This window comes from Equus asinus, chromosome 2, assembly GCF_041296235.1.
Source record: "Equus asinus isolate D_3611 breed Donkey chromosome 2, EquAss-T2T_v2, whole genome shotgun sequence".
Classification (NCBI taxonomy): Eukaryota; Metazoa; Chordata; class Mammalia; order Perissodactyla; family Equidae; genus Equus; species Equus asinus.
The window spans coordinates 56,523,730-56,537,109 of record NC_091791.1 but is presented as its reverse complement, the minus strand read 5'-3'; the positions used below and the strand labels follow the sequence as shown (position 1 = coordinate 56,537,109).

Below are 13,380 nucleotides of genomic sequence, written 5' to 3'. Positions count from 1 at the left end.
ATGATTTTTTTGGTAGTGGTATACTTTTATTTGTTTATCTTTATCTTTTGAGTATCCACTACAGGTTTCTTTCTGATTACCGTCTGGCTTACATAACACATTTTATAGTTAGAACTGTCTACTTTAAACTGATAACTTTGATTGCATAGAAAAACTCCATACTTTTATCCTCTCCACATTTTATGTCACTCATGTCACAATTTACATCTTTTTATGTTATGTATCCATTAGCAAATTTTTGTAGCTATATTTTTACTATTTTTGTCTTTTAGCCTTTTTACTAAAGTTAAAAATGATTTACCCACCATCATTACAATGCTAGAGTATTCTGAACTTAACTATATATTTACCTTTGCCAGTGAGTTTTACACTTTTATATGTTTTCATGTTGCTAATTAGCAACCTTTGTTTCAGCTTGAAAAATTCCCTTTAGTATTTCTTATAACACAGCTCTAGTTGTGATAGCTTCCTCAGCTCTTGTTTGTCTGTAAATGTCTTTATGTCTCCTTCATTTCTGAAGAACAGCATTGCCAATTGGCATTTTTTTCTTTCATCATTGTGAATGTGTGATTCCACTCTTTCCTGGCCTGGAAGGTTTCTGCTGAGAAATCTGCTGATGGTGTTATGGGGGCTCTCTTGTCGTATATGAGTCACTTTTCTCTTGCTGCTCTTTTTTTTTTTTTTTTTTAAGATTTTATTTTTTCCTTTTTCTCCCCAAAGCCCCCCGGTACATAGTTGTGTATTCTTCGTTGTGGGTTCTTCTAGTTGTGGCATGTGGGACGCTGCCTCAGCGTGGTCTGACAAGCAGTGCCATGTCCGCGCCCAGGATTCGAACCAACGAAACACTGGGCTGCCTGCAGCGAAGCGCGCGAACTTAACCACTCGGCCACGGGGCCAGCCCCTCTCTTGCTGCTCTTTTTGTCTTTGACTTTTGACTGTTTGATTACAATGTGTCTTGGTGAAGATCTCTTTATCTTCAGTCTATTTGAGGTTCTTTGTGCTTCATGGATCTAGGTGTTGATTTCCCTCCCCAATTTGTGAAGTTTTCTGTCATTGTGTCTTTAAATAAGATATTTGCCCATTTCTCTTTCTCTGCTCCTTCTGGGACTCCTGTAATGTATACATTATTTTTTTGGATGGTGTGCCATAAGTCCTGTAGGCTCTCTTTACTCTTTTTAATTGTTTTTCCTTTTTGTTCCTCTGACTAGATAATTTCAAATGATCTGTCCTTGAGTTCATTGATCTTTTCTTTTTCATGCTCTAGTCTGTTGTGGAACCTCATTAGTGGATTTGCAGTTCAGTCATTCTTCAGCTCTAGGGTTTCTGTTTCGTTCTTTTTTATGGTTTCTATCTTTTTGTTAAACTTCTTATTTTGTTAATGTATTGTTTTCTTGATTTCATTGAGTTGTCTATCTATATTCTCTCTTATCTCAGTGAGCCACTTTAAGATGATTATTTTGAATTCTTTTTCAGGCCACTAGTAAATCTCCATTTTGTTGGGATCAGTTATGGGAAATTTATTTTGTTCCTTTGGTGATATCTTATTTCCTTGATTCTCCATGTTCCTGGAAACCTTGCATTGCTGTCTTCACATTTGAAGAAGCTGTCACTTCCTCCATTCTTTACTGATTGGCTTCAGGAGAGAAAGGTCTTCACCAGTCAGCCTGGCTAGAGATACTGGGGGTCTTTCAGACTCTTTCTGTGGACGTAGTTTCTCCATTCCTCCTGTTGCCCTTTGAGGAGAAGTTTAGGTTGTGTGCCTTCTCTTGATCTTGCAAAGCCGGACTGGGTGCTGAAAGCTGCCTATTTATTTTCCCTAGGGAAATGCACTGAAGTATTCAAGGTTGTGCACCTTCTCCCAATCCAGCAGATCCAACTGGATACTGATATTTGTGTGCTCTCTGTGGGAGCTTGCATGCACCATCTGCAGGGGTACATGGGGATTGGCTATAGGAGGTGCTCTGCCACAAGCCCAGCTGGGCTAGGATGGTGGAGTATCATGCCAAGAGACTGAGGAAATGACCTGGAGACTGCGAACGAGACATTTAGGTTTATTGGGACTTACTTACAGGGAGAGTGTTCAGTGGTGGCCAGCTGGACAGAAGTATGCACGCGCCTGTCACCACCCCCTAAGAGAAGCTTGCTTAAGTAGGCAGAGGAACAAAGGCTGCATGCTTGCCAAAGGACTGTCCTTGGTATGACCAGCATTCCCAGGAACAGTAGCTCACATTGAGGGGCTCTGCGCCCCTGTAAGATGCAATGTTCCTCTCCTGGGATAAGGAAGGATCCAGGCTGACAAGGCCCAGATCATTACAAATCCCTGTAGCTGGGCTGCCTGCCCAGAAAGGAGCCAGAAGGACACATGGTTGCAATGGGCCTGGAGGTTTTCACTGAGCAAGCAAAGCCCAGGCCCTATAGGAGGGGAGGGTGCATGGAGTGCTGGTGGTACATGTCAGCTAGTTGTGGGATCTGCAGGTGGTGGTCCTACTGGGTTCGTGGGTGAGGCTCTTGTTAGTCTGCAATCCAGTAAGTAGGCACTGTCACTGGTTGTTGAGATCTGTGCACTGATAAAAGTGAGCTCCCACCCCTTTTCTCTGCTCTTAGCAGTCTCCAATTTATTCAGCTTTTCCAATCCTTTTAATGTTCTGAGTGTGGAGAGATGGAAATGGACCTCTTGTGCAGTATCCTACAAGGCTGGGGAAGCTAAGAGCTCATTTTTCTCTCACTTTCCCTGTGGGAGAAATCGCAAGTGAAGGCGGTCTCTCTTGGCCCTGAGCTGTGCTGCCTTCGGAGAGGAGTGTCATGAGTAAAGTGAAACTGTTCTTATCCTTGCAATGCTCCACTGGGGGTGTTGGAACCTCTCAGCTGTGCTCCCAGGCTTCCCATAAAGGTATTTTCCTCCATTGGTCATTGTTAAAATCAGTGTTTCTCTGAGGGTATGAGGTATGGGACCTCCTATTTCATCATCTTATTGATGTCCAGAAGAGAGAATTCTTTATTTCAGTAGGTTTCAAATATCCAGTGGTATTTCATAAAACATTCAAGCTATTAAAAAAAAACAACCTCACTTTTTTATTGATTTGATGACAAGGTTAGAGAAAACTCTTACAGGGTGTGAACAAGAGGAAAGTAGTTTTAGGCAGAAGCAAGAGGCCCGCATGTGTGTATCAGTTATCAGAGCAAACAATGGTTTGAGTTCAGATGAACTTGAAGAATCTGAAGTTTTAATGGTCAAGGAGGTGAAAATCCAAAGTCTAGGGTACTTTGAAGAATGGCTCTGTAGAGCAGGAGTTAGAGTGATCTTAATTCTACAATAGAGACTGCTTTCTGACATGATACTACAGCCAGAATGCCTAAAATTACTAGTTTCTTCTTGCCATACTTATAGGTGAAGAGATTTGAAATTTAATCAACTTTTCCTATCAAAACAATGCTGGAGGCATGTTAACTGCTCCTATCACATCTTTTAATTGCATTTGAGCAATCAAAGAGTAATTCTGTTGCCCTCAGTGTCTCTTCTTAATGATGATATCACATTGGAGGGACATTTTCTGAAAGGTTTTAATTGGTTTAATTATTGTTATGAAACATTGGAGTGGAATGTTTGTACTAAATTAGTGAGCCAAAGGAAAACGTGGTAGAAATGGCAAATGAAATAGGGAGGTAGATTTAGATGTAAATGAATTCTTGACTGATGGCCAAGCCCGTGGTTGGGATTATTGTCTCACAAAAAAGATTATGCATTAGATAAAGAAAATGTTAAATTTGGCATTTGTAAAATTAATTTCTTTTTTCAAAATTTTTTGTCCACCTAAAAGAGAAAAATGGAAAGACTCCAACTAGAGCAGTGGAAAAATAGGAAGGAGATAGTGTCATGAAAGGAAAAAATATTGTGAATAATTTTAAGACATTTAGCCAATTTTACATAGGACATATTTCTAGTTTATATTTTACATTGCATTATATAATATGTGAACATTACATAGTACAATTTTTTTTCTAATTGTTTAAAAATTATTTCTCTTTCTGTAATAATTTTCTCTTCCTAGCTTAGTCCTAGAATTGTAGCTTTTAAAATTTTATCCTGGCTACTTTTGACCCCAAAATATTTATTTATTTAATGTAGTGCAATGATAATGTAAGATTATATATGTATATACACACACACGTATATATATACACACACATATTATATATATACATACATGTATATATACACAGTCATATGTCTCTTAACCACAGGTATAAGTTCTGAGAAATGTGTCATTAGGCGATTTTGTCATTGTGCAAACATCATAGAATGTACTTACACAAACCCAGATGATATAGCCTACTACACACCTAGGCTATATGGTACTAATGTTATGGGACCGCTGTTGCATATTCTGTCTGTCATTGATCAAAACACTGTTATGCAGCACATGACCTCTCTATCTCTGTATATATGTGTGTGTGTATGTATATATAATCTTGTACATAAGATTACATACTCGAACGTCAGTGATCTTCATTGTCTGTGTTTGTGTGTGTGTAGACTCACACAAACACACACATTTTGAAGATCACTATATGATTTCATTTTATGTTAGGGGTTCTTCAGAGAGCTTTTATTTGATACTAACTCTTTCTCCAGTTATCACATTATGCCTAAACCTTGGAAAGGACTTCCTCTCCTGATGTATTTTAATAAAATACTCTTAGAGCCACGTACTCTCCATCTTTTCTTCAGAGGCTGTAGTTATCTTGATTTCTGTTGCATGAAGACTTATATCTAATGGAAATCGTAAAAATACCATCTCAGGTTCCAATAGTGGGAAATAACTGCAAGTTATAATAAATCAACTGGAAGATGGAGTTTTACTTTTTAAAAGAATAATTAAAATTCAGAGTTCTCTTTGATGTATTAGTGTAAAGGTTAATTACAGTGTATGATTTACAGTGAGGCATAATGAAAATAATCTTGAATTAGGTATTATAAGACCTGGACACTTGTCTGAACTTCACCATTTATTTGCTCAATGACCTTGGGCAAGACAGTCTCAGCCTCACTCATCACCAGTTGAAATGTGTAGTTAACAATATCTTTACTGCCCAACTCTTCATAGTGTTGTCAGGATGAGATGGTCCATGTGAAAATATTACATAAATAGTGAAATTATGTATAAAAGTGACTGTTGTAAATAACAGTTAATATGGGCCAGGCACTACACTAAGCATTCATATCATTCTTAGAACAGTTGTATGAGACAAGCAACATTGCTATTTCAATTTTACAGATCAGGAAAGTGAAGCTCAGAGTGCATAAGACACCTTAGTGAGCTCATGCCATCGGTGAGTGAGAAAGGCAAGATTTGAATACAGGTCTGTCTGACACTAGAACTGATGCTCATAATTACATAATTTTTGTCACTCATCTGAATAATAATTGCTATATAGAATTATGTGGGAAGTGGATAAGGCAGGAAAAATGAATTCTCTTTATTATCACATCTGAATTCTAAATGTGAAAACAAAATATTATTTATTTTTCTTAAAAACAGAATGCCATGGAGTTCTAACTATCCAAATGTGTTCTTCCTTTAGAATTTAATTGTCTTGGATCCACTCACAGTGACTGAGGAGGAAATAAGACCATCACTAGAGAAACGTCTTGAGGCCATTATTAGTGGGGCCGCTCTACTGGCCGACTCTTCATGCACCAGGGATTTTCATCGGGAGCGCATTATCGCAGAATGCAATGCCATTCGCCAGGCTCTCCAGGACCTGCTTTCAGAATACATGAAAAATGTAGGTGACTGGTTTCTCCCCACCCCGTACACTGGTTGTACACTGATGTTCTTTCCATGTACAAATGTGATGACTTACAAATAAGGACGTGATTTTACGTGGATTGGCTTTCTGAGTAGGTTCTGCTTGGGTTACTCGCAGGGTACTGATTGACACAGGAGCTCTGGAGATGGAGTCCAATTAGAGGGTTATTTGAGGCAGTATCTAAATATTAGTTGAAGAAGTTAGTCATGACTGGAGAAAGGAAACTGGAGTTGCACATCCATTTAAAGGATAAAAAGAAGATTAAGAAAAGGGCTAGTTGTTCAAGATTAAGTCGGTGAATAACAGAGTTAGAATTTAGATAGTTTTAGATAAATTCAATGCTGCAGTGATCAAGGGCTGTTTTTGAAAGTGTAAAGAGCTCATGTAGTTTGGGTAGTTCTTAAAGTTTTTCAAACATAACCTAATGTCATAGATGTTTAGCAGTTTTAGCTATCTCTCAGAAATATTAGAAATGCTGTCTAAATTTAGACAAGTGTGAAACTATTTCAAAGTTTTTTATTTCATTTTTATGTATTTATATATGATATATTCATTTCATATATATCTACATCTATCTGTGGAATATCCTTGACTATTCTTACATTCAAACCTTAGTGCCATTTTAAAGATGAGGAAGAAAGTCTTGAAGACATTGTCAGCTATGTACTGATCATGAGGCTTCCTTAAATAATAGAGCTAAACAAAATGAAAGATTTATAATAGGAGTGTTTTGTTTATCTGCCTTATTATAAGTGGAATAATTCAAGAGTTATGAAGGTATGTTTTGGAAATTATTAGTTACAAAGCTCATGACTTTTTGAATGTGAAATTGAAGATTTAGGATTGTTCAGTATAAGTAATTTATGTAAATAATTGAAATGTGCTAAAATTAGTGAGTTTTAAGGACCCTTCAACACATTTGATGTATCTCCATACTCTTAATATTTGGTGACTTTGGCTCCTGACCAAAAATCTCTTGCTTGCCAAGAAATCAAAGTTGTAAGGCAGATTTTGTTAATAAGAAGGACATATTTGTAATGTCATGTCCTCCTTCTGAAGCTAGAATAGCTCTATTTTTAGCTTACAATATATTCTTAAAAATTTTTTAAAAGAGTTGATGAGTTACAGGAAACTCAGAAGATGATGTATTGGAATTTCACCTCCCCTGATCTGTGAACTATTAAAATTATTATCCTCATTTTTATAGATAAAAATATAGTAAAGGTACATACAAGTTTATCTATAAATTATAAAATTTTAGGTAAATTCACTGTATCTATAAAGTTGTTTTATTTTTTTGGATACAAACACAAACAGATGCACATGCACACACTCACCCACATGCATAGTCAGGGATGGCTACGTAATTGTGGAACCCAGTGCAAAATGAAAATCCAAGACTTCTTGTTCAAATGCAGGAAACAAAAGAAGGTTTTTCCAATCCCGTCTCGATTGACCCAAGAAAGATTATTTTTATTTGCTATTTAACGTTAGGTTCTCTAGTGCATAGGTGTATTGTGGAGCATGCAGACCCTCACAGGTGTCCATGGCCCTGCCCTAGGACCCTGACCCACCCTGCCTTGCGCCAAGGCTCCCACCAGGAGTGGAGGGTGGCAGCCATCACTGAGCAGGGGAGCAGGTGGCTGAGGACCTGTCCCCAGAAGGCACTGGGAGGCAGGACTGCACGTGAATCAAGGGAATATGCCTCATTGCCCCATCAGACTTCACTTATATACACAAATTAAAGATAAAATTGTTAAGAGTTTCAAGACTGTGCTAGTAGAGCATGAAAAGCCAACCATGGAGCTCCTTTCCGAGCTTGGGGCCCTGTGTGCAGTCTCAGGCCCCTGAGGCTGGTCCTGTACGTGGTACATGTATATCACATAAAAATAGTGGTGATTTTATGATTTTCTTCAACTTTGGGTTAAAAACTATTTCGATTAAATAACGTTCATACCAGGGATGAATTGATGGGAGCATTCTGCCCTGGGTGGAATTAAAAGTTGGTCTGCTTTTTACTATCACCATGCACCAGCAATTCTAAGCATCAATGATAAAACGTTTTTCACAAACTTCTTTTGTTTCTTTAACTTCTAAACAATTGCTGCAGTTATTGTTGAGTTTTAATAATATGTATGTATGATTAAAATTAGCATATTTTTGTGATTACCCTTTAATAAACATTATATTCTTCATGCATTTAAACAGCAGATTTAAAATAAACAATGATGACACAGTGATTGCAATGACAAAATTTAGAAATAGAGTTGCTTCAATTCTGCTATTTTTTATGATCACTTGGAATTTTTATTTGAATCTAAAAGTTATAGCAATGAAACTGAATCACAAGGGGCGATATTTTTGTTAGGTAAATGCAAATTTCATACATGCAAAGTTCATGCTTGAAATATTTCATTGAATTTGAATAATAACTTTGAAATTTGTTCTCCTTATGAAAATTGCCAATTGCTTTAAAGTTAGGGACCAAATCAGGAAAATAATGATTATTACTGATTATTAACAAAAAGTAATTTTGTCACAAAAGAAGGGAGGTTTTTAAAAGTATCTATTCCAGGTATCAAATATATTAAGTAAGGGAATGAAAATAGGTATATATTTTTCTATGTCTTACTGCACTTTTTCTTAATGAGGATTTAATCTGATGTTCAGTTTCAAGGCTCATTTGTCAAGGACACAAAACTTATTTATGTTGTTAATATCCTTCTGTGAGATATTTTTGTTTTAAAACAAGGTAAGTTCTGTATTAGAAGAGTGAATGGAAAGAAACTTTTCCATTTATAATATCCAAATAATTGAGATCAAAGGTAAGTAGCTTTTTTTAGCTTGTCCAGATAATTATCTTAATTTTTATTTTTTTGATGGTAGACTTAATCGTAGGAAATTCAAATACTTCTCAGTTATTTCCTTGATTAGATCGCCCTACTCCATGCTTGCTGGAGGCTGTTTTCTTTTTCCTTCCTCCTTCCTCCATGTTTTCTCTTCTCCTCTTCCAGCAAAGGAGTGTAAATGCTCCCCAAAGCCCCTCTCCCTCGTGTCGCTTCCGCCTTCAGAGCTCTCAGCCCTGGTGGAAGGCCTGTGTTTACTCGTCTGCCGTCTCCACTACACAAGGGCTCTAGGAGAGTGGGGACTGTCCCTGGTCCTTAGCACAGAGTCTTCCAGGCAGCAGGTGCTCAGTAATCATTATTTGGACACAGGCAAATTGAATTTAGTGCTTGTTTCTTCTCAGTTTTTTAATTAAAATGACAATGTGCCTGAGACAATTAATTTGTACTTGATGATGTTATTTATATGATAACTGTGGAGAAAAGATGGGGAGGGTTAATGGTAAGATCAGAAACACAGGAAAGGAAGAGCACAAAGGTGAGGAAACTTGTTCTTTGGGTGATCTGACTATATTTATGTAATCCTTTCTCCTGGGGCATAATGTTAAATGCTTGTTGAGAAGACATTTTTTTTTCTGGGAATGAAAGACTTGTTGTGAATGTGGGTAACGTCTGGTGATCTGCCCGGGTGTTGGGGTAGAGTTCGAAGAAGGAGGAGCTAAATTTACACGGTGGTGGTCCCAATGATCAGAAACCCATTTGTGGGCACACTATATTAACATTTTGTTGATAAGTACAACCTATTAATAATCAAAAATATGAACTTACAGCATTATGAAAAAGCACTCCAAAATAGTCTATTGGTTCCTTTACATAAAAAAGTGCAGAATTTTAGGCCTACTACTAGTATCTGACCAAGCCAATGAATACTGGAATTAAACAGCAGGAACCAATCTGGAAAACTGTGGAGTGTATTATCAAGAACGTATTTCCAGGTTTATTTTTACTCTAGGTTTATACCACAAATGATGCTTCTCTATAGCTCTTTCATCAGCTTTTATGAAAGGGAATGTACTTTCCTTGAACTAGCTGAACACAAACCTTTCTGAGTTTGCTGAAAGATTTTCAGATAGTTCTCATACTTAAATCCTCAACTTCCTAGTTAAAGGAATGTTGTGTTTCCTTTGGTGGGCCTGGTTTTCTGTTCAGACTAGTTAGGAGCTTTTGTAATTGAACTTTGTTGATAGAGTGAATGCTTGATGATAATTCAGACATAATAAAGATAACCATGAAAACTTAAAGCATGGTTAATACTCATCAAAATCTGTGGATCTCTTATGTGCATGTGACTTCAAGACTTCAAATTTTGCAAGTCTCTTGATCCCACGGCAGTTCAGCAGCGGGAAATGAATAAAGTTTCTGTTTTTCTCAGGCTCAGCCCATATGACTAGTTTGAGTCTAAATAACTTTGCTTCCTTAAACAGATCAGCAAATCTCCATCATGTTTTCACTGAAGCTCTATCTGCAGAAAGTTCGATGTCTTGTCACATTAGTAAGAAATTAGTAGAAAATGAGACCAGCAGCGTCCATAACAGATAAAACAGCCAACCACTTAACACTGTTAATGATTATATCTGTATGCCTGAATATTTTCCTTTAAAATTTTTATATTTATATATTTTAACTTAGTTTTCTATTGCTACTGTAACAAATTACCACAAATTTAGTGGCTTAACCCAATTATTTTACAGCTCTGTGGGTCAAAAGTCTGATACAATCTCGCCGGATTTAAAATGAAAGTATCAGCAGGGCTACATTCTTTTCTAGAATCTGTAGGGGAGAATCCATTTCTTTCCTTTTCCAGCTTCTAGACGCCACCCGCATTCCTTGACTCGTGCCCTCTTCCTTCATCTTCAAAGCTGGTAAGGTCACATTTCTCTGACCCTGCTTCGCTCCTCACACCTCTTTCTCTGATCACAGCCAGGAAAGATTCTCCACTTTTTAGGACTCATGTCATTAGACAGGGCCCATCCAGATTATCCAGGATAATCATCCCATGTAAGGCCCTTAACCTTGATTACATCTGCAAAGTTCCTTTTACCATGTGAGGTACCACACTCAGAGGTTCTGGGAATTCGGATATGCACATCCCTGGGAGGCCCACAACATACACTAATACCAGTCTTCCCTAGTCTCTTCTGTGGAATCTTCATCAATCCCTACATTTTGAATCTATCATAGTTAGTATCACTTAACACTTTAAGCTCTATGCAGGCAGATGACATGTCTCTTTTATTTACTGTTTTATCCCAAGCCCCAGGCACAATGCCTGGCATTTAGAAAAAGCTGAATTGTATGTTTGAATGAAAGAATGAATGAAATTATTACATATTGTATATGCCATGTAATGGAGAAATATCTTCTCTGACATTAAATGAAATGAGTTTCAAGCATCTACTAAATTTATATGATGGTCTGCCTATTATAAAAGGTCTTATTTTGAAAAGAATAGGTCTTTTCTAAAAATCAATGTAAATATTCAGAAACAAAATTTTCTCATCACAGTCTCTGCATTTGGATCCACACCCAGCCATATTCCAAAACAGGATTTTTACTCATTAAAAAATATACTCCAGGGAACATTCAGAATCAGAGAAAGTTTAACTTTTTAAACCTAGGAGTATATTTTCCTAAGATATTTCTTCTGATTTTATTACACTTCCAGGATTGTTAGGTCTAGTCCGTATTCTCTGATGTACAATATAATTAAGGAATTCTTCATATGAATGGGGCAGAACAAGGATGCCCACTGAAGAAGGAAGTGTCTTAGAGGGAAATTAGTTATTTTTAAATGGTGGTCTTTCTGTACTTGGTGAAAATAGAGTTGAAGGCAGGTAGTCATCATGCCTTAGTTCTAAGAATCAATGGACAGGGGTCTTTTTCTGGGGGTGGGTTGAAATCAGATTGATGTTAAGTTTGGATGTGTTGCTGGGCAGGATCTCTAGGTCATGTAGAATTGTTGGTGAAAATAACACTCAGATTGGTACTTTACTATGGGAGGATATTAGAGAGTTGTAGGAGAGACGGCGCTGCTGGAATAAACGAGTCAGGCCTGGGCCACATGCGAGGACCAATTTGTATTTCTAGACCTCTCACTTGCCCAACATTTTCTTCTCTTGGTGTCTTATGTGAAAGTGCATTGTTGATTCACATTATATATTTGTTGAGTAAGTAAGTGTTCAAACGGACTGGCTTTTGTCATTCAGAGATCTATTTCATTTGTATGTTTGAGTTTAATGCATTCTCTGTCTTGGGGAATTATAAAGATTCAGTGAAACTGATAAAGAGATGTTACGGGATTTTTCTTACATATAAGGCCTCCACCTCTCTCCTGAAAATCCGTTTTGGAAATGATTTCAGTTTTAGTTAATTTCTCCTTATTTCTCATGATGATACGGTAAAGCATATGACAATCCATATACAATGACTCTTTGAATACTAAAGACAGGTTAGAATTAAAATTTTAAACATGTAAGGCCAGCTTCCAAATCTTTTTTTTCTTTTTGCAATGACTACATGTTAGAATTGGGCCATTATTGGATTGGGTACACTGTATTAGATGCTTTACATTTTTATATTCTTAAATTTGATCATTACACCACAATGGTGGCTGGTTTCTGAGTGGTTGATTATGTTGGAGACCATGTTTTTTAGTTGATAGATACCTGGATTTTACAAGCTCAGCTAACTGAGGAGAAGTAAATAGTATCCTACGTAGGTTTGTACAATAGTAGATATGCCAAAGTCAGAGAGATGAACCAAACTCAAACTAGAACATGAGATCAAAATGCAAGAAGATATAAAGGAATTGTCAAAATCAAGAAGACAGGGAACAGATATTGATGCTGGTAAATAGGACCCAGAATTCAACAATCAGGGAGTTGAGAGAAATAATAAATGGTGGGATTCTGGTTAAATGGGCGAAAATGGGTTTTGTCTCCCTTGCTTTCTTTTCGGTGCCTAATTTAAGGACTAGATGTGGGCAGGTTTTTAAGTATATCAATTGTTTTGGTAGTAAGATAGCATCATCGTTTCAGCTATTATTATTCTGAGCTGTTTTAGGGTCTAGTCTTATTCCTCTCCTAAAGGTTCCTGAGTTACTTGGATGAATGATAGTTAAATAATGACTCTGAGTCTCTTGACAACCAAAGCTTGGAGTTATCTAACTCTGGCATAGAATGTCCACTTTGGGATTGAAATGGGGCTTGTGCAGTGCTCACTGGGGAAAAGGGGGCATCTAGATTCCTCTGTTGAGTGAAGGGACTCTTCTCATTCATAGAGCGCTTCTTTGTGTTCTAACGTTCTTAAAAGTAAAAGTTAATAGAGAGAACCCCACAGAAATGCAAACTATATGATTACTGAATTAATAAGAAAAGCTAAAATAACAGAAGTAGGCAGCCATTATTATTAAAAAAAAAAAAAAAGGAAACTAACCAGACAGAGCCAAAGAGAGGAAAATAAGGTAAAGTGTATAAAGTAAAAATAACTAAACAATAATGGAGGATGTCCTAAAGTGGCAAGACAGATTCCATGCAAAGAGCAGAACACAGGGGAAAGTCCCTGAAGATTGCATCCTGGGCCAGAAAGCCTAAAGGCTGAGAGTCTTTTGTGTTCATTTCTGGCATTCCAGCAGAGACAGCCAAAATTTCTTATATTTGTGGGGCAG

At 37.1% G+C, this 13,380-nt stretch overlaps 1 protein-coding gene across 18 annotated transcripts in view; it reads left to right on the top strand.

Moving 5' to 3' along the window:
* Nucleotides 1-13,380, top strand: part of CTNNA3 (catenin alpha 3) — a 1,499,312-nt gene that overhangs the window by 391,549 nt on the left and 1,094,383 nt on the right. For all 18 annotated transcript variants that reach the window (XM_070488663.1, XM_070488665.1, XM_070488664.1 and 15 more), the window contains one exon: nt 5,584-5,787. In XM_070488663.1, the coding sequence (XP_070344764.1) occupies nt 5,584-5,787 (204 nt within the window). The remainder of the gene's footprint in view (nt 1-5,583; nt 5,788-13,380) is intronic.